This window comes from Myotis myotis, unplaced genomic scaffold (assembly GCF_014108235.1).
Source record: "Myotis myotis isolate mMyoMyo1 unplaced genomic scaffold, mMyoMyo1.p scaffold_m19_p_2, whole genome shotgun sequence".
NCBI lineage: Eukaryota > Metazoa > Chordata > Mammalia > Chiroptera > Vespertilionidae > Myotis > Myotis myotis.
Window position 1 is genome coordinate 96,493,400 of NW_023416324.1, and position 21,809 is coordinate 96,515,208.

Consider the following 21,809-nt stretch of genomic DNA (forward strand, 5'->3'; position numbering starts at 1 on the left):
TTCTTTGTTTCTCCATTTTGGCTGTCTCTTTGTGTTTATCTGCTGTGACACCCTGTTTTTGTGGAGTGGCCTTATCTAGTGGGTGTGCTCTGGGACCCAGTGTTGCAATCTCCTTGATCTGCTGAGCTGGATGCTCTAGGAATGTTTCTTGTGTTGGTTATGTGGGCTCTCCTGTTGTAATGGGGTCTTGGTTGCTCTTTGTGGGTGGGATTGACTCCCAGGCTGGCTGACTATGAGGCTCATCTTTGACCATGTCGTGCATACTGTTGTACTGTTGCTGACAGAACAAAACAAGACAAAACAAAACAAAACCAACAAACAACCACAAAAAGAGTATGAAAAAAAAATAATAAAAAATAATAGAGAAAAAGCATAAGAGAAGAGTAAAGAATGGAAAAATATGAAAGGAAAAAGGGGAAAAAGATTAGGAAACATAAAATGAAAAAAAAATTATAGGAAATGAAAAATAATAAAATAGAACCAGAAAATAAGGTATATGAAGGAAAAAAGAAGAAAAAATAAATACAAGAAGAAAAAGTAAATACAAGAAGAAAAAAGAAAAAGTGAAGCTTATTGTATTCTTCTTCAATGCTGTTGAAAGCCAGCCACTTGGTGTGCAGTTTCCAAGCCTCCAGGGAGGTTCTCTGGTGCAAGCCAATGTCAGATGCTGTCCATGCCTGGCCCGTGGCAACCTGTCCCCATCTATAAGTGATCTACAGTTTGTGGCTGCCTCTTCTGGGCGTGGTTTTGCTCCTAGGCCAGTTTTTACCTGCACAGGGCTCAGAGGAGGGTCAGGAAACATCCCAGGGCTCCCCGGGATCCTTCTCTGCCTGCCTTTGGCTGTCTGGCTGCCAAGCTTAGACACTGAAAAGTCTTAGTCTCTGCAAGAACCTCTGGGGCCACTGGATCTCCTATGAGGGAGAGGTGCCATTCTGACTTCAGGAGTGATTGTGTGTGTGTTTCTCTGCCCCCAGCCACACACCTGAGTTTGACCTATATTTTTCCCTGACCTTGGCAGAGCGGAGCTCCTAGTAGTTGGAGGCTAGGTTGGAGCCTAGGAAGCCCAGAGGCTAGGTTTGCTGCAAGCTGTGTAAGGGGAGTGGTGTTTGTATTGGATCTCCCCTGGAAAGTGGACGGAATGGCCTTGCCCCTAGGCCAGTCACTGGCATCCCTTGAGACTAAGACCCAGCTTTCTAAGCCCCAGCCTGTGCTGCTGAGCTGTGGGGCTTAACATGCAGGATTCCAAAGGGTAGGGGTAGATGCTTTTCCCCAGGCTCATGCTGCTCAGAGGGGATTGTTCCAATTAAAAAGGCTTCCGCGGTTTTGCACGATAATATAGCACACAGTGACATTGGTGGCTTCTCCACCACCTATCTCCCCAAGGCTAACCACTTCAGATCTCTCAGGTGACTTCAGTCCTCACTACCCTCCCTCTGCTGAAGCCCAGGTTGAGTGGCTGCAAACAAAAATTTTGTGCATTGGACCTTTAAATGGGTGGCTGTGACTCTAGCAGGCTCCACCTCTTCTTGGTGGACAAAACCCCTGCTGCCTTTCATAGCTGGAGGCTATGTGGACACTGGTTCCTGGCTCTGGTGCTCCTGGTTGGAAAGCCTGGTCTGGGGTCTTTGCTTCATGCCTCTCAGGGGGAACCTCCCACAGTTGAGAGATCCCTGTGTAACCTAGGCCTTGCTGCCTGTGGGAGCAGGGCCAGCCTCTTTTGTGACTCCACCCTTCCTACCAGTCTTCAAGTAGCTTCTGCAATCCTTGGCAAATAGTCTCCTCTTCTGATCGTCTCCAGTTAGTAATTCAGGGAGATAGTTCCCCAATTTAGCTATAACTTCCAATTTGGTTCTGAGAGATATTGTGAGAAAATCCACCTACTCTGCTACCATCTGGAACTTTCCCCCAACCCCCCTGTAGAGGAGTTTTATAACAGCTCATCTCCTAGAGCCCTCATTAGACATCAGGCCTTTATCTTGTGATAAAACAGATCTATTTATATTTATAAACACAACTAGAGGCCCAGTGCATGAAAATTCATGCACTGCAGGGGGAGTCCCTCAGCCCAGCCTTTCCCCTCTCACAGTCTGGGAGCCCTCAGGGGTGGGAGGCGACCCGGCCATTAGGGGAAGGCAATGCCCTATCACACCTCTGCTGCTGCCACTGCCGGCAGCTCAAGCCTCGGTCGGGCCTGGTTACCTGAGCCTCAGGTGGCCCTGGGTGGCTGGGCAGCCACCATCCGAGGCTTGCCTGCGCCTCGGGCCAGCTCTGGGTGGCTGGGGGGCTGAGCGGAGTGGGGTCTCCGGAGGCAGGCACACAGAGCAGCTGTGCTTGCCTGGGGGCGAGCCCAGCCTTGCCGCGTGCTTGCCGCCCCGGTGGGGCTGAGGGGACTGCACGCCACCATCTTGTGGCTGTGGGCGCCGCCATCTTTGAGGGGGGGCAGTCAATTAGCATTTTCCCTACTTATTGGCTGTGGGCACCACCATCTTTGAGGGCGGGGCAGTCAATTAGCATATTCTTTCATTGGCTGTGGGCGCTGCCATCTTTGTGATGGTGTGAGGGTCAGTTAGCATATTCCCTCTATTAGATAGGATAGTTAAGTATATTATAAATGAGGTGTTCCTGAAGTTTAAGAATCAGATGTATTTTAAACATGTGGAGTCCTTTGTACCTACAGGTTTGCATCTTCCAGTATTACCAGTTTAAGCATCTTAACTGTTTAGGATATAACCTATTTATATATGCCATGCATATCCATTTTTTTATACTTTTTTCAGCTTTATTGAGGCATAATTGGCAAATTTGTATGATATTTAAAATGTACATCTTAGTGATTTGATATATGATACATTGTGAAAGGATTCCAACTGTCAAGTTACACATCTATCGCATAAAGTTTTTTTTTGTGTGTGTGTATGAGAACATTTAAGTTCTCTCAGCAAGTCTCCATTATATAATACAGTGTTATCAAGCATACTAATAGTCACAATGTTTTACAATATATCCTTGGAGACCTTATTCATCTTATAGGTGAGAGTTTGTTCTTTTACCAACCTCTTCCTATTTCCCCCTTGCTCTAGCCCCTGGCAACCACTTTTCTACTCGGTTTTTATGAGTTTAACTTTTTTTAAATAGTCCTCATATATTTGAAAATCTGGTAAAAGTTTAATATCCAGAATATATAAAGAACACATACAACTCAAGAACACCCCCCAAAAATATCCCCAAAATAATTCATTTGAAAAATGGGCAGTGGAACTATAGACAATATTGCAAAAAAGATATACAAATGGCCAACAGGTACATGAAAAGGTGTTATTAATTAGTAATAATTAGGAAATGAAAATCAAAACCATATCTGTTAGAATGCCTATTATAAAAAAGACAAGAGATAACAAGAATTGATGAGGATGTGGAGAAAAGGGAACCCTTATGCATTATTGGTGGGAATGCACATTGGAAGAGCCACTGTAGAAAACACTCTGGAGGTTTCTCAAAAAATAAAAATTGAGGTGTGATATGACCCAGCAATTCTACATGTGGGTACTTACCTGAAGAAAATGAAAACACTAACTCGAAATATGCTTTCATATGCTTTCAGTGTTTATTGCAGCATTATTTACGGTAGCTAAGATATGGAAACAACTTGTGTCCATGGATGGATGAGTGGATAAAGAAAATGTGCTACACACACAAACATACACATGGAATGTTACTGAGCTATGAGAAAGAAGGAAATTCTGTCATTTGCATCAGCATGGCTGGACCTTGATAGAGAAAGACAAATACAATTTTTATTGTTTTTAACTAAATATGTTGAGCATGACTTAATTGTCAGATGTATGGCCATTTCACTATGGTATGCAACTGCTGTATATTTTAGTTTCCTGCTTGCATTTTATATTTTTTGCTTTACTTCCTATCATCGTATCATAGATCTTTTTTGTTGATTTTATCATTCTTAACTCTAGGGATTCCTCTTCACACTGCTGCTTTGATATGGGAAGGGAAACAAACAAACAAAATAAAACTATCTCTGGCTGTTTTTGCTCAATGGTTAGAGCACTAGTCCACACACTGAAGGGTCATGGGTTCAATTCCCAGTTAAATGCACTGATCCTTTTTGCAGGTTTGATCCCTGGCCCTGGTCAGGGCACATGTGTGGGAGGCAACCAAAGTGTCTCTCACATCCATGATTTTTTCTCTTCTCCCCCCCCCCCTCTAAAATTCAGTGAAAAAATATTCTTGGGGGGGATTAACAAAAAATAATAAATAGATAAAACTACAGCGCTTTAGTGAAGGATAAAGAACCTCAGGTAGGCCCTGGCCAGTATGCTCAGTAGTTAGAGTGTCAGCCTATGAACAGAAGGGTTGCAAGTTTGATTTCCAGTCAAGGGCATGTAACCTGGGTTGCAGGTTCGATTCCTGGCCCTGGTTGGGGTGCGTGTGGGAGGCCATCAGTCAATGTGTCTCTCTCACATCAGTGTTTCTCTCTCTCCTTCTACTCCCTTCCTCCCTTTTACTCTCTGAAAAAAAAAATCATTGGAAAAATATCTTTGGGTGAGGATTAACAACAACAAAAAGGAAGCTCAGGTTGGTTTCTCAGAGGGCTTTTTCTAAATTTTTTGTCAACTGTCTTTAATCTTTGAGTTTGGAACTCTTCCCTTTTAGATGAAGATTTCACATAATTGAGTAAGTCGTATAGACTGTTAGTAGAGGTTTAGTTGATATCAGGTGATTCTCTACTACTTTTTGATTCTGTTAAGATTATTTAATTTTCTGAGAAAATGAATTGTTAGCATTACAGAGAACTTTAGTGTAAGTATTATAGAGAAGTAAGGCTGACAAAGAAGTCGTAGGCATGCCACTATGAACCTCTCTCTCACGTAAATGACAGACCACACTCATTCATCAGGCTATTCTTTTCAGTTTAGACAAAGCTACAGAATCCTTGAAACAGGATCTAAACAGACACTGCTCAGTAATCAATATAGAACTATGGGATATAGCCGATGCCTATCAGAAGGGAGAGTTTCTAGTTACTTACCTAGGGCTCAAACTATGTCTCCATTCAGTCATTATATTCTCCAAAAGTTCTAACGTGGAAGCATGATGTACAAATAAATAAAATGAGAAAAACTTCCAAAGATGATGGGATTTTATTACTAAGTAAAATATCAAACCAGCATGAAGAATCCAACCAAAATAAACTTCTAAAATGCAGAGTTCTCCAGCTCTCTTTCACAGGCTCTGTAAGTGAGGTGACCGACTAGCTTATGTAGCCTGTGTGTGTGTGTGTGTGCGCACGCACACACACATACACCAAGAAGATTTAGATTGTAATCTTTTAACTGTTAAACCAGTGAAGAAACCAAGAAGACTAAGGCTGGCTTAGTCTCTGGTGGTGCGAGCTTCATATCCATGATTGTCTTAAAGTCTTATCCCATCTTCTTGTTTGTTACTATAGTGTTAGGCAGCCCCCGCCCCCAACTAAAAAAGAAAACATCATAGTTTGTGGGCCTTTTTCTCTTTTGACTGAAGTATTAACATAATAAATGTTGGACTTTAGATTAAAGTATGGGGTTTACAAAGTAAATCATGGAATGATGCTTGCATTCCTTGCGCTTTTAGCGAGTATGAAGGGACAAAGTAGAAGAGCCAGTAGATAATTAAAGATTTATAAGATTTCTTGAGAGCTCTGCTAGGCTGTGAAGGGAAGGTGGGGAGTGAACCACATCCAGCATGATCAGTGGTGAACCTGAGGGGTGGAGAGGGGGGGCGGGCAGTGAAGGATTAAAGAAAACGGACGAGAATATAGCTGGGGCCAGGTGGAACACTGATTTTGGATGGAGAGACAGTGCCACAGCCTGTAAGATGAGTCTTTATTTTATAGTCGGATCCCATGAGGCAAAGCAAGGGCGTGGCCAGGACGTTTACTATGTTCTTTTTAGTTTTGAATCTACTTAATTACATGCACCTGATAACTCTATCAAGCTTTGTTTTGGAAGCACTTGCTGCACCTCTTGCAGCCTACATCACTCAGCTACCTGGGACCACAGGTTCAGACCATAAGGTCAAGCTTACAACCATAGCCTTTGGCTATAATTGTGCTGGGAGGGCTTTGCCAGGAGAGGACCGTGCCCTCTCATTAATACGAGGCTTGAACCTGTACAAATGCTGTAGCCGCTCTCCACAGGGGAGAATGTGTGCTCTTCACTCATGCCTGGTGAGGGGGCTTCCACAGGGTTCCCAAGTACAAATGTTCCTTGTAGTTGTGAAACAGAGGCACTGGTACCCAAGAGCACTAGAGCACTGCATGTGGACAGTAGATGGGTCTTCCTTGTAAGGGGTATTTTCTGAATCCAAATGAGAACCTCACTGGAGAGAGCAGGCTCCAGGTCATTGTAAAATTGTGCCTAAGGGGTCTGGTTACCTGCAAGTCCAGGGCTCAAACTGTACTTTTGGGTGAAGATAGACTGTTGCTCTTGGACTAGGTTGCCTAATTTCTGAACTGAAGCTGTGTTTATAATAATGTAGCATCAAGTCTCTGTCAGATAAGAGTCAAGTAGAAGTCATCAGACCTGCCAACGTTTTCTTCCAGGATAGTGATAATTTCCCCCATTGAATAAAATTTAAAGAGACCCTGGTCTCATATAATGCATTACTGTTTATTCCTTCCCACATCTCCTGTGTCCTACTTCTCAACTTTTCTTATTAATCACACTCCTGCCTTAACAGCTCTGTGTAGTATGTATTTGTTTTCAATTAGTGTTTTGTCCATCATTTATCTGACTTGAATTTCATGAGAATATGCATATCAAAATCCTTTCTAAAATATGATGGTTTAAAAAGCTCAGTTTCAAAGTATGTGTCTTGCTAATTTTTCAAGATGTTTTATGGACAAGGAAAGCTTTAAAGATTTACATGAGTTCTGCTGAACCAGTAAATGAACAATTCACTAGGGCAGTGATGGCGAACCTTTTGAGCTCGGTGTGTCAGCATTTTGAAAAACCTTAACTCTGGCGCCATCTCACGTATAGAATTTTTTTGATATTTGCAACCATAGTAAAACAAAGTTTTATATTTTTGATATTTATTTTATATATTTAAATGCCATTTAACAAAGAAAAATCAGAACCGCAGGATCTGAAAGGCCTGGAGGAACTCTTGGTCTCTCAGCTTCGCCCGGACCCTAAGCGGGCGCCTCTGTCCCTGTGCCCGGCCGCGCCCTGCCCGGCCCTCTGCCCCTCAGGTGCCCAGTGAGAATCGATTTTGTCCTCTGTGGTATCTCCTTGCCTGGAGTAACATTTGCCACTCCAGTGGAAGCAGAAATGTTTCATTTTATGTCACCAACTTTCCATCAGCTTGAGGACCTGACTGTGCTTCTGCTGTTTTCCTGCCCCATTCATGCAGGTTAAGCTAGATTAAAAGGTCCTTTTTGTAATTTTGAGTAAAGTTCCAGCAGGAGTATGAAAGATTATGATGAGCTTCTCAAATACTATGAAATATATGAAACTATTGGGACAGGTGGCTTTGCAAAGGTCAAACTTGCCTGCCATAGGAAAAATGGTAGCTATAAAAATCATGGATAAAAATGCACTGGGGAGTGATTTGCCCCGGGTCAAAACAGAGATTGATGCCTTGAAGAACCTGAGACATCAGCATATATGTCAACTCTACCATGTGTTGGAGACAACCAACAAAATATTCATGGTTCTTGAGTATTGCCCTGGAGGAGAGCTGTTTGACTACATAATTTCCCAGGATCGCCTGTCGGAGGAGGAGACCCGTGTTGTCTTTTGTCAGATCGTTTCTGCAGTTGCTTACATGCACAGCCAAGGCTATGCTCACAGGGACCTCAAACTGGAAAATTTGTTGTTTGATGAATATCATAAAATAAAGCTGATTGACTTTGGTCTCTGTGCGAAACCCAAGGGTAACAAGGACTACCATCTACAGACATGCTGTGGGAGTCTTACTTATGCAGCACCCGAATTAATACAAGGCAAATCGTATTTGGGATCAGAGGCAGATGTTTGGAGCATGGGCATACTCTTATATGTACTTATGTGTGGCTTTCTACCATTTGATGATGATAATGTTATGGTTTTGTACAAGAAGATTATGAAAGGGAAATATGAGGTTCCTAAGTGGCTCTCTCCCAGTAGCATTCTGCTTCTTCAACAAATGCTACAGGTGGACCCAAAGAAACGGATTTCTGTGAAAAATCTATTGAACCGTCCCTGGATCATGCAAGATTACAACTGTCCTGTTGAGTGGCAAAGCTAGAATCCTCTTATTCACCTTGATGAAGATTGTATAACGGAACTTTCTGTACATCATAAAAACAACAGGCAAACAATGGAGGATTTAATTTCATTGTGGCAATATGATCATCTCACAGCTACCTATCTTCTGCTTCTAGCCAAGAAGGCTCGGGGGAAACCAGTTCGTTTAAAGCTTCCTCCTTTTTCCTGGGGACAAGTCAGTGGTACCCCATTCACAAATGTCAAGTCAAAGAAGCTGAGTTTAGAAGATATGACCACAAGTGATGCAAATTATGTGGCTGGATTAATAGACTATGAATGGTATGACGACAGTTCATCAACAGGTGTGGCTACTCCCCAAACACCACAGTTTGCCAAGCATTGGACAGAATCAAACGGTTTGGAATCTAAATCATTAACTCCAGTTTCATGCAAAGCATCTACCAATAAATTAAAGAACAAAGAGAATATATATACTCCCAAGTCTGCTGTAAAGAGTGAAGATGGCTTTGTACTTCCAGAGCCAAAGACTCCAGTTAATAAGAACCAGCATAAAAGAGAAATACTCACTACACCAAATCATTACACTACACCCTCGAAAGTTAGAAACCAGTGCCTGGAGGAAACCCCAATTAAAATGCCAGTAAATTCCGCAGGAACAGAGAAGTTAATGACAGGTGTCATTAGCCCTGAAAGGTGGTGTCGCTCAGTGGAACTGGATCTCAACCAAGCACATGTAGAGGATACTCCAAAAAGGAAAGGAACCAAAGTGTTTGGGAGCCTTGAAAGGGGCTTGGATAAGGTTATTACTGTGTTTACCAGGAGCAAAAGGAAGGGCTGTGCCAAAGATGGACCGAGAAGATTAAAGCTTCACTATAATGTGACTATAACCAGATTGGTGAATCCAGATCAGCTCTTGAATGAAATAATGTCTATTCTTCCAAAGAAGCACGTTGACTTTGTGCGGAAGGGCTATACACTGAAGTGTCAAACACAGTCAGATTTTGGCAAAGTGACAATGCAGTTTGAACTAGAAGTATGCCAGCTTCAGAAACCTGATGTGGTGGGTATCAGGAGGCAGCGACTTAAGGGTGATGCCTGGGTTTACAAGAGATTAGTGGAAGACATCCTGTCTAGCTGCAAGGTGTAACTGATGGATGGTTTCCATGCTGCTGGACGAGGATGGGTGTGCTACAGAGACTGGTGTGATTTGTTCGATTTTCAAAGTCCATTGGAATGAGAAACTCCTTTCCAAAGAGCCATCTTAAAGACCAATATATTTTTGTTTTTAAACAAAAGATATTATTTTGTGGATGAATCTAAGGCTAGCCCATCTGTCATTATCTGTTCTGTCTTTTTTAATCATATGGCTTTGTGTATTAGCAACTGTTGACTTTCCTAGATTCACTTCCATATGTGAATGTAGGCTCTTAACTGTGTCTCCTTTTAATGTGTAATTTCTTTCTGAAATAAAACCATTTGTGACTGTCAAAAAAAAAAAAAGTTAAAAAAAAATCAACCAAAAAAATGAGTTCGCGTGTCACCTCTGACACGCGTGTCATAGGTTCACCATCACTGCACTAGGGCTTACCTTTAACAGAGCACTCTTTTGAAAGTTTTATAGGTATGGAATATATGTAGATATTCGTAAGAAGTCTTAAAAATATTTTTGATGGAGTGTTGTGTAAATCTTGTATTTATAAATGTAATGAAGTGGAACTATATCAAACTAAAAAGCTTCTGCACAGCACACGAAACCATCAACAAAATAAAAGGGAGCCCACTGGATGGAAGAACATATTTGCCAATGATACATCTGAAAAGGGATTAATTTCCAAAATATAAAAATAGCTTATACAACTCAACACCAGGAAGACAAATAGTCCAATCAAAAAGTGGCCAACGACCTGAATAGGCACTTCTCTAAGAGGTCATACAAATGGCCAATAGACATATGAATATATTCTTAAAGTCACTAATCACCAGAAAGATGAAAATTAAATTTACAGTGAGGTATTACCTCATACCTGACAGAATGGATAACATCAACAAATCAGCAAACAACATGTGCAGGTGAGATTGTGCAGAAAAGCGAACCCTAGTTGTACTCTTGGTGGGAATGCAGACTGGTGCAGCCACTGTGGAAAAGAGTATGAAGTTTCCTAAAAAAAAAAAAAAAAAAAAAATGATAAATGCAACTGGCGTGTGACTCACACATCCCACTTTTGGGAATATACCCTAAGAATCCCGAAATATCAATCAGAAAGAATATATGCACCCCTATGTTCATTGCAATGTTATTTACAATAGCCAAGATCTGGAAACAGCCCAAGTGCCCATCAGTAGATGAGTGGATAAAAAAAGCTATGGTACATTTATTTCTTTTTAATTATTACTAGAGGCCCAGTGCAGGGGATTCGTGCACTTGTGGGCAGTGTGGCCTGCAGGGATCAACCTGCTGTGGGAGCGCTGCTCATCCTAGTCAGCCAAGTGGCTGTGGACCCGCCCTCTGAGCTGCTGCTCCCGCTGTGGGAGCACCACTCATCCTGGTCAGCCAAGTGGTGCACCCACTGTGGGAGTGCACTGACCACCAGGGGGCAGCTCCTGCTTTGAGCATCTGCCGCCTCATGGTCAGTGTGCGTAATAGCAACTGGTCAACCAGTGGTTGTGGTCTTTCCACCGTTTGGTCGCTGGGCTTTTATTATATAGGATTATTTTTTAATGATTTTAAATATTATAATATTACATGTAATAAACATTAATATCTCAAAAAAAGACTTTAAATAGTATTACCAAAACTGTACTTACATAGTATAATATCACAAAAGTTGTAGGAAATATTAAAAATCTTCAGATAACAGGATTACTTCTATTGTATTCTAAAATATTTTTTTCCTCTAGCTCTATTTTTGTTCACCAGTTTATGTTTTCCATTATATACCATAAATGAGCGAGATCATGTGATTTTTATCTTTCTCTGACTGGCTTATTTCACTTAGCATAATGCTCTTCAGGTCCATCCATGCTGTTACAAATGGTAAGAGTTACTTCTTTTTCACAGCAGCATAGTATTCTATTGTATAGATGTACCAAGTTTTCTAATCCACTCCTCTGCTGATGGGCACTTAGGCTGTTTCTAAATCTTAGCTATTGTAAATTGTGCTGCTGTGATCATAGGGGTGCATATATTCTTTCTGATTGGTGTTTCTGATTTCTTGGGATATATTCCTAGAAGTGGGATTACTGGGTAAAATGGAAGTTCCATTTTTAATTATTTGAGGAAACTCCATACTGTTTTCCACAGTGGCTGTACCAGTCTGCACTCCCACTAACAGTGTACGAGGGATCCTTTTTCTCTACATCCTCACCAGCACTTGTCATTTGTGGATTTGTTAATGGTATCTATTCTTACAGGTGTGAGATGGTACCACATTGTTGTTTTGATTTGTATATCTCAGATGATTAGTGACTTTGAGCATGTTTTCATATGTTTCTTGGCCTTCTGTATGTCTACTTTCTTTTTTATGCATATACTAGAGGCCCGGTGCATGAAATTCATGCACGGAGGGGGGAGTGTCCCTAAGCCTGGCCTGCACCCTCTCCAATGCAGGATCCCTCAGGGGATATCCTGACTGCCGGCAGTCGGACATCCCTCTCACAGTCTGGGACCGCTGGCTCCTAATCACTTGCCTGCCTGCCTGATCGCCCCTAACCACCTCTGCCTGCTGGCCTGATGACCCTAACTGCTCCCCTGCTGGCCTGATTGCTCCTAACCACCTTTGCCTGCTGACCTGATTGCCCTCTAACTGCTCTCTGGTCAGCCTGATCGTCCCCTAGCTGTTTTCCCCAGCTGTCCTGATCGCCCCCTAACTGCCCTCCACTGCTGGCCTGATTGCCCCCTAACTGCCCTCCCCTGCCGGCCTGATCATCCCCTAACTGCTCCCCCATGCCAGCCTGATCGTCCCTAACCACCTCTGCCTCAGCCCCCTCCACCGTGGCTTTGTCAGGCAGGATCTAATTAGATGTCCGGTCTAATTAGCATATTACCATTTTATTAGTATAGACTAGAGGCCTGTGCACGGAATTTGTGCACTTCAGTGGTCCCTCAGCCTGTCCTGCACCCTCTTGCAGTCCAGGAGCCCGCAGGGAGTGGGACTAGGTCAGCAGTCGGACATCCTTAATGCTGCCATGGAGGAGAGAGAGGCTCCCGCCACCACCACTGCACTTGCCAGCCGTGAGCCCCAGCTTCTGGTGGAGCGGGGTTCCCCCTGTGGGAGCGCACTGACCACCAGAGGACAGCTCTTGCATTGAGTGTCTGCCTCCTGGTGGTCAGTGCGCATTATAGCGATCAGTGGTTCTGCCGTTTGGTCAGTTTGCATATTAGCCTTTTATTATACAGAAAATCCTCGGATTACGTCCGAGATCCGTTCCTATAGCGTGATGTAACGCGATTTTGTAGGAACCCATCTACAAAAGCACCTACATCACTCACATGGAGCACATACACAGCAGTAATGAAGTGAAACAATAAAAAAAAATTTAAAAGAAAGATAATAATTTCTGACGTTTACTTGTGGTAAATAAATAATAAAAAAATAAAGCACATATGTACATACGTTGAAATGACAGAACTTTTTTTTTTTTATAAATGTGATATGGTGATGTAAGCATGAAACGACATACATTGAGTCTGACATAACCTGAGGAATGTCTGCATAGGATACTGGAGGCCCGGTGCACAAAATTCATGCACGGGTAGGGTCCCTAGGCCTGGCTGGCAATCAGGGCCAATCGGGGCCTTCCAACTGGTGGTCAGCGCATGTCATAGCGAGCGATCAAACTCCTGGTCTCCCGGTCAACCTCCCACGGGGACAATTTGTATGCATATTATCCTTTTATATATATTGATTTCAGAGAGTTAGGGAGAGGGTGAGAGTGATAGAAACATCAATGGTAAGAGAGAATCATTGGTTGTCTGCCTCCTGCATGTCCCACACTGGGGATAGAGTCCACAACCCAGGCATGTGCCTTGAACCATGAACTCCTAGTTCATAGGTTGATGCTCAATCACTGAGTCATGTTGGCTGGGCTGTATGTATACTTTTGAAAAGTGTTTATTTAGGTCCTTTGCCTATTTTTGTATTGGATTGTTTATCTTCCTTTTGTTAAGTCGTATGAGTTCCCTGTACATTAAACCCTTATCCGAGATAACATTGGCAAATATGTTCTCCCATGCAGTGGGCTTTTTGTTCTTTTCTTGATAGTTTCTTTTGCTGTGCTGAAGCTTTTTATTTTAATGTACTTCCATTTGTTTATTTTCTCCTTAGTTTCCATTGTCCTAGGAGCTGTATTGGTAAAGATATTGCTAGGACATATGTCTGATATTTTGCTGCCTATGGATTCTTCTAAGATTTTTATGGTTTCCCATCTTATGTTTAAGTCCTTTATCCATTTTGAGTTTTTTTGTATGTATGGTGTAAGTTGGTGGTCTAGTTTCATTTTTTTGCATGTATCTGTCCAGTTTCACAGCATCATTTATTGAAGAGACTGGTTTGACTCCATTGTATCGTCTTGCCTCCTTTGTCAAATATGAATTGAGTATCATGGCTTGGGTCGATTTCTGGGTTCTCTGTTCTATTCTATTGGTCTATATGTCTGTTCTTGTGCCAGTACCAGGGAGTTTTGAGAACAGCGGCTGTATAGTATAGCTTGATATCTGGTATTGTGATCCCTACAACTTTGTTCTTTCTCAGGATTGCTGCTGCCATTTGGTGTCTTTTTTTTATTCCAGATGAATTTTTGGAGACTTTTTTCTAGGTCTGTGAAATATTCTGTTGATATCTTTTTTTAAAAAAAATATATTTTATTGATTTTTTTAGAGAGGAAGGGAGAGAGATAGAGTCAGAAACATCGATGAGAGAGAAACATCGATCAACCGCCTCCTGCACATTCCCCACTGGGAATATGCCTGCAACCCAGGCACATGCCCCTGACCGGAATCGAACCTGGGACCCCTCAGTCCGCAGGCCGACGCTCAATCCACTGAGCCAGACCGGCCTTGGCTTCTGTTGATATCTTAATGGGAATTGCATTGAATCTATAGGTTGCTTTGGGTAGTATGGACATTTTAATTATGTTGATTCTACCAGTCCATGAACATGGTATATTCTTCCATTTATTTATGTCTTCCTCTATCTCTTTTTTCAACGTCCTATAGTTTTCCAAGTACAGGTTTTTTACATCCTTATCTAAGTTTATTCCTAGGTATCTTAATTTTTTTTGGTGCTATGGTAAATGAGATTGTTTTTTTCGTTTCTCTTTCTGTGGGTTCATCTTAACACACATAGATATCTGGTTGTTAATTTTGTATCCTGCTACATTGCCAAACTCATTTATTAAGTCTAGTAGTTTTTTGATGGAGACTTTGGGGTTTTCTATGTACAATATCTTGTCATCTGCAAATAATGGACACTTTTACTTCTTCTTCAATTTGGATGCCTTTTTTTCCCTCTTCTTGTCTGGTTGCTATGGCTAGCACTTCCAGTACTATATCGAACAGGAGTGGTGAAAGTGGCATCCCTGTCTTGTTCCTCTTCTTAGGGGAAATGGTTTTAGTTTTTGGCCTTTGAATATGATGTTGGCTGTAGGTTAGTCATGTATGGCCTTTATCATGTTTAGTTATGCTCACTCTATTCCCACTTTGCTGAGAGTTTTTATCAAAACTGGGTGTTGGATTTTGTCAAATGCTTTTTCTTCATCTATTGATACGATCATGTGGTTTTTGTCTTTCATTTTGTTTATGTGGTATATCAGATTTATTTATTTGCAAATATTGTGCCAACTTTGCATCCCTGGATAAATCCTACTTGATCATTGTTTCTAATCTTTTTAACATATTGCTGGATGTAATTTGCTAATATTTTGTTGAGGATTTTAGCATCTATGTTCATCAGGGATATTGGCCTGGATATTCTTTCTTTTGAAGTGTCTTTTTCTGTTTTTTGAGTTAGGATAATGCTGACTTCTTAAAAAGCATTTGTAAGTGTTCCTCTTGGATATTCTGAAATAGTTTGATGAGTATAGCTGTTAGTTCTTCTTTGAATGTTTGATAAAACTCCCCTGTGAAACCCTCTGGACCTGGGCTTTTGTTTGGTGGGAGTTTTTTGATTACTGCTTCTATTTCATCAGTTGTTTTTGGCCTATTCAGGCTTTTCGATTCTTCCTGATTCAGTTTTTGGAGATTGTATTTCTCTTGGAATTTGTCTATTTCATTCACATTGTCCAGCTTGTTGGCATATAGTTGTTCATATATTTTCTTACAATCCTTTGTATTTCTGTGGTGTCAGTGGTTACTTCTCCACTTTCATTTCGGATTTTATTTATTTTGGTCCTCTCTCTGTTTCTTAATAAGTCTGGGTAATGGTTCAACAATCTTGTTTATCCTTTAAAAGAACCAGCTCTTCATTTCATTGATTTTTTTTGTATTGTTTTTATAGTCTCTGTTATTTATTTCTGCTGTAATCTTTATCATTTCCTTCTTTCTAGTTACTTGGGCTTTCCTTGTTTTTCTCATTCTAGTTCTTTAAGTTGTAGGATTAAATAGTTTATTACTGATTTTTCTTGTTTTGTGAGATATGTCTGTAGTGCTATGAACTTACCTCTCAGGACTGCTTTTGCTGTGTCCCAGAGATTTTGGGTGGTTGTGTGTTCCTTTTCATTTTTTTTCCAGAAACTTTTTTATTTCTTTCTTGATCTCCTTGGTAACCCATTCATTGTTTAATAACATGCTATTTAGCCTCCATATGTTTGAATGTTTTAGGGTGTTTTTACTATAGTTGATTTCTAATTTCATTCCACTGTGATCTGAGAAGATGCTTGATATGATTTCAATGTTCTTGAACTTGTAAAGACTTGTTTTGTGTTCTAACATGTGGTCTATCTTTGTAAGCAATCCATGTGCACTTGAGAAGAATGCATATTCTTCTTCGTTGGGGTGAAATGTTATATAAATTTCACGTAAATCGATCTGATCCAGTGTGTCCTTTAGAGTCTCTGTTTCCTTGTTAAGCTTTTGTTTGGAAGATCCATCTAGTGAAGTAAGATGGCTGGTAAAGTCCCTTTCTGTGACTGTATTGTCAATCTCTCTGATAAAGTCCTCTAGAATTTTTTTATATATTTAGGTGTTACTATATTGGTGCATATATGTTTACCAGGGTAATATCCTCTTGTTGGATCAATCCCTTTAGAATTATGAAGTGACCTTTGTTATCTCTTGTGAAGCCTTCATTATAAAGTCTATTTTGTGGGATATGAGTATTGCTACTGCAGCTTTTTTTTGGTTTTGCATTTTCATGGAAAATTTTTTCCCATCCCTTCACTTTCAAGCTGTGTGTGTTTTTTGTTTTGAGGTGAGTCTCTTGTAGACAGCATATAGTTAGGTCATATTTATGTATCCTTTGAGCTATCCCACACATTTTTATTGGAGCATTTAATCCATTTACATTTTGGGGTGTTATTGTTAGGTACTTATTTATTGCCATTTTAATTCTTTATGTCTAGGTTTCTCTCTTTCTTTCTTCTTCTTATTACAACAATCCCTTTGGCATTTCTTGTAATGTTGGTTTGGTGGTGATGCACTCTTTTAACTTCTTCTTTTTTTTTTTTTTAATCTGAGATGCTCTTTATTTGACCATCTATTTTGAATGATAGCCTTGCTGGATATAGTAATCTTGGTCATTGATCCTTCCTTTCCATTACCTTGAGTACTTCATGCTATTCGCTTCTGGCCTATAGAGTTTCTGATGAGAAATCAGGTGTCAGTATTATGGGAACTCCTTTGTAGGTAACTGTTTTCTTTTCTCTTGCTGCCTTTACATTCTGTCCTTGTCTTTAATTTTTGGCATTTTAATTATGATGTGTCTATGCATGGGTCTGTTTGGGTTCTTCTTGTTTGGGGTTCTCTGTGCCTCCAGAACTTATGTGACTTTTTCCTTTACCAGATTAAGGAAGTTTTCTGCCATTATTTCTTCAAACACCTTCTCTATTCCTTTCTCCCTTTCTGCCCTTTCTGGCACACCTGCTATTTTAATATTGTTATGTTTCACGTTTTCCCACAGCTCCCTTAAACTGTCCTCCTGTATTTTAATTGTTTTTTCTTTCTGGTTCTCTGATTGAGTGATATTTTCAACTCTGTCTTCTAATTCAGTGATTTGATCTTCAGCTTCCCCTAATCTTCTGTGTATTTCTTCCAATGTGTTCTTTATTTGTGTTATTTCATTCTTTATCCTAGACTGTTCTTTTTTCATAGTTAGTGTATGGCTTTTTTCATACTGTTGAACATCTTTACCATCATTACTCTGAACTCTGCTTTAGATAAATTTCTTATCTCTGCTTCATTTATATCTTCTTCTGGAGAATTCGCTAGTTCTTTCACTTGGGGATTCTTTGTCTCCTCATTTTGGCTTTCTGTTTGGGTTTGTTACTATGTATTACATAGAACCTCCACACATCTCAATCTCTCATGCAGGACAGTGTTAAAGGCTATTTCTGACTAATTAGGTCAGGCAAAGACTCAAAGCCTCCGGAGACCACCTCTGCCTACAGACTGATAGGATTCCTACTTGAATTGCCCCTCCCCCCCAACCCCCCAGGCAATGGTCCTCAGTTGTGGGGAGAGCTTATTTCCACACCCGAGCAGGGGTTGCTTCTGCCTGGAGGCTAATTGTTATTTTTAATCTCTTAAGTGGTCTCAGGACAAGGTCTTTTGCAGTAGGGTATGTCAACTGTCTTCCTCCCAGGCAAGGCAGATGTCTTTGTGGGAAAGATGTCCTCCACTGCGTGAGGGAATGACTCAGCCCAAGATACTTGGGATGTCTGCCTTCTCAGCTCTATTCCCTGAGTCCCCCAGTCCTGGCGTTTGTTCTCACAGCTCCACTTCACCTTCCCTCTGTCAGAGCACACGGTGGGTGGGCTCCACAGGGAATTTTGTACTTTTCCCTTTAAGAAGGTTCCTAAATTTTCAGTTGTTACTCTCTGGCAGACAACACCCAGCTGCTTTTCACAGCCAGATGCTATTTGATACCCTCCTTAGTTTTGTTGCTCTCTGCTGGGGGGGCGGGGGGGGGGCAGCTTGTGGTTTAGATCCCAGAGTTCTCAGTGGCACCACCCCACACCTGCGATATCTTGGGACTTCAGTTTTTGTCTTTGGTTCCCAGGCCAGCCCTTTCCCGCCTAAGTCCCTCCTACCAGCTACTGTGTGGTCTCCACTTTTGGACCTCCAGTGTCAGGCTTCTCTCCTGTGAGTGTTCTGTTGATTATTCTGGAAGTTTTTCAGTATTTTAGTTGTAATACCAGTTTGTTCCTGGGAGCATGTCAGTGCAGCATCCACTTACAAGCTGTGGTACTTTTAAACAATGAAATACTATGTGGCTCGAAAAAGGAAGGAATTCTTACCTTTGGAACAGCATGGATGGACCTGGATATTATTATGCTAAGGGATATAAGCCAGTCAGAGAAAGACAAAATACCATATGATCTCACTTACATGTGGAATTTAATGAACCAAGATATAGATACATGAGACAGACTGACAGATGTCAGAAGGGAGGGTGTGTGTCTGTGTGTGTTTGGAGGAGGAGGGCACTGGATGAAAGAAGGTGAAGTTATTGGCCAAAGAACGTATATGCACACCCCTTGAACACAGACAACAGTGTGCGGTGATGGCCAGAGGGATGGTGGGAGGGGTTTGGGTGGAGTTGGGCAAAGGAGTGGGTAAATGGGGAACATCTATAATAGTGTCAACAATAAAAATAATGTTAAAAAATAAGTGTAATGAAGATGTTGCCAGAAAAACATATGTATAACTTTTATAAAGATTATATACTGACTGAATACATTTTAATGAAAATATATTTTGAAACCTGATCTGCTGTGAACAAAATGACATATCTTTTTATTGTGCTGTTGGTTTTAAAGTTAAGCTTCCTAATGCATAATAATAAATTTCCAATGGATACTTTGAGAACAAAAAAAATAAATAGCCCTCTCTCCCCAAACAACAACAACAAGAAACTAACAAGGAGGCACTGGGCTATAAAATAATGTGTCCTATTCATACCCTGTGAATTGGCTTCCTCAGTGTATGTGGGTGAGGAACACATTTCAATTCAAACAATAAAGTAACAATAAAGTACCAACAAACATGGTATGTGCAGGAAAATATAATGCCTTTAAAGTTGCTGAAACTTCAGGTTTGAGGATGAGAGTAGCAGATATAAGTCCTGAGAGATAAGCAGGTTCAGATCATGGAGACACTTTACTACAGAACTTGGACTTCATCCTACACAGATGAAGGGATAGGGATATAGTTAGGCCTTCTAGCTAATTAGTCCTCATTGGGCAAGGTCTGCCCATGTTACTGTTGCTCTCAGACACAATTGTCTGACCTCTAACATGGAGTCTGACTTAAATTAATATTTAATTAGTACTTGAACTAATAAATAAATGAATTTATATGGAATTTGACATAAAAAATATACGGCCCTAACCGGTTTGGCTCAGTGGATAGAGCGTCATCCTGTGGACTCAAGTGTCCCAGGTTTGATTCCGGTCAAGGGCATGTGCCTTGGTTGCGGGCACATACCCAGTGGGGATTGTGCAGGAGGCAGCTGATCAATGTTTCTCATCGATGTTTCTAACTCTCTATCCCTCTCCCTTCCTCTCTGTAAAAAAATGAATAAAATATATTTAAATATATATATATATATGGAAGAGCCCTGGCCAGTGTTGCTCACTTGGTTGGAGCGTCTTCCCATACACCAAAAGGTGGCAGGTTCAATCCTGGTCAGGGCACATACTTAGGTTGTGGGTCCCATCCCTGGTTCAGGTGCATAGGGGAGGCAATGGATTGATGTGTCTCTCACATCATGTTTTTCTTTCCCCTCCCTTCCTCTCTGGAATCAATAAAAAAACAAGTCCTCAGGTGAGGATTTAAAAAAAAAATGTAGGGAGGAAAGTGAGCTGCATTATCATAAGCTTTGCTTAAAATTATTTCGGATGTGGACCTGGTATGCCTTAAAACAGCTTTCATATGTCTTTAAGAAATTTTTAACACACTGATTTAATGTTACTAAATTTCATTGTGTCCAGATTTTTATTTTTACCCATTAAGGACTGATTTCATATTTGTATAGATTTTGTTTTTATTTGTTTGTTTTTAAGCTTTCACAATTTTTATTAAATCCTAGTCTAACTTAAGGATATCTGATTTTATAGACATCATCCTATGGTGAACATGTTTAATAAATGAAAGCAAATCAGACATCAAAGTCATTATTTTCTGCAGACTAAGCAATAAGATAACTACTACACAGAATGCTACAGGTCATGACATAACGCTTACTTGCTCAGAGTTTTCATACAAGCCATGCATGTTGTTTATCAAACTATATTTCCTAATATTTAATACAGTTGAATTAGTGATTATAGTTCTCATATAATATTTTAGTTACAAGTACCTTATTAAGATAACTAACATTTGGACAGATTCACTGGTTTTCCAGATTAGCATAATATATTTAAGAAAAAGGGCAAAAAGTAAAATGAAAACAGAACATGACAAGTTATTAAGGGAAAATAAGATCAAGTTAAAAAGGGGAAAGTTAAAGTATCACTGAGGTGGAAATCAAAGCCTAGACATCCTATCTAATAATAGCCAAAAATGGTAATTGACCATACCTTCACTACACCTCCCATTGGCTTATCAGCATGATATGCAAATTAACTGCCAACAAATATGGCAGTTAATTTGCATATACTGGCTGAGAGCGAAGCAAGCCAGGCGGCCGAAAACAAGCCGGGTGGTGGAGACGGGAGCAAAACAAGCTGGGCGGCGGAGGGAGGCGGGAATGAAACAACCCAGGCCGGGGGGCAGAGGGAGGTGGGAATGAAACAAGCGGGACATCCCCCGATGGGTCTCAGACTGCGAGAGGGCACAGGCCAGGCTGAGAGATCCCCCTCTCCCCCGTCCCTGAGTGCACAAATTGTTGTGCACCGCACCTCTAGTTTGTTTAGAAGCAAACAGACCAACTATAAATTTCATAGGTCAAGTTTATAAATTCAGCACAGTATTAATCCTTTTGAATGTAAAAGCCAAGTTTAAATTAAAAGGTCTATAAACTGTTAACTTTTGGCCTTAAATAGTACCAATTCTTTTGATTAAAGGAGGCCACAACAGTAAAGATTGTATTATTTGATTTGATTTTACACTAGATGATGGGCCCAAAGCAATCCCCCTGAATAAAGTTGATAATTAGCTTCACTGAGAACATTTTTTTTAAAATATATTTTATTGATTTTTTACAGAGAGGAAGGGAGAGAGATAGAGAGTTAGAAACATCGATGAGAGAGAAACATCGATCAGCTGCCTCCTGCACATCTCCCACTGGGGATGTTCCCGCAACCCAGGTACATGCCCTTGACCGGAATCGAACCTGGGACCTTTCAGTCTATAGGCCGATGCTCTATTCACTGAGCCAAACCGGT

The 21,809-nt window shown here is 40.9% G+C and overlaps 2 protein-coding genes across 7 annotated transcripts in view; both read left to right on the plus strand.

The window, feature by feature from the left end:
- The window catches only part of EXOC2 (exocyst complex component 2), a 260,156-nt gene that overhangs the window by 86,707 nt on the left and 151,640 nt on the right, over positions 1 to 21,809 (plus strand). The window lies entirely within an intron of this gene.
- Positions 7,231 to 9,896, plus strand: LOC118675305 (maternal embryonic leucine zipper kinase-like). The gene is given in 2 exon segments (XM_036347818.1): positions 7,231 to 7,558; positions 7,560 to 9,896. Coding segments are annotated over 2 exon segments (1,947 nt in total). The 5' UTR covers positions 7,231 to 7,469; the 3' UTR covers positions 9,418 to 9,896.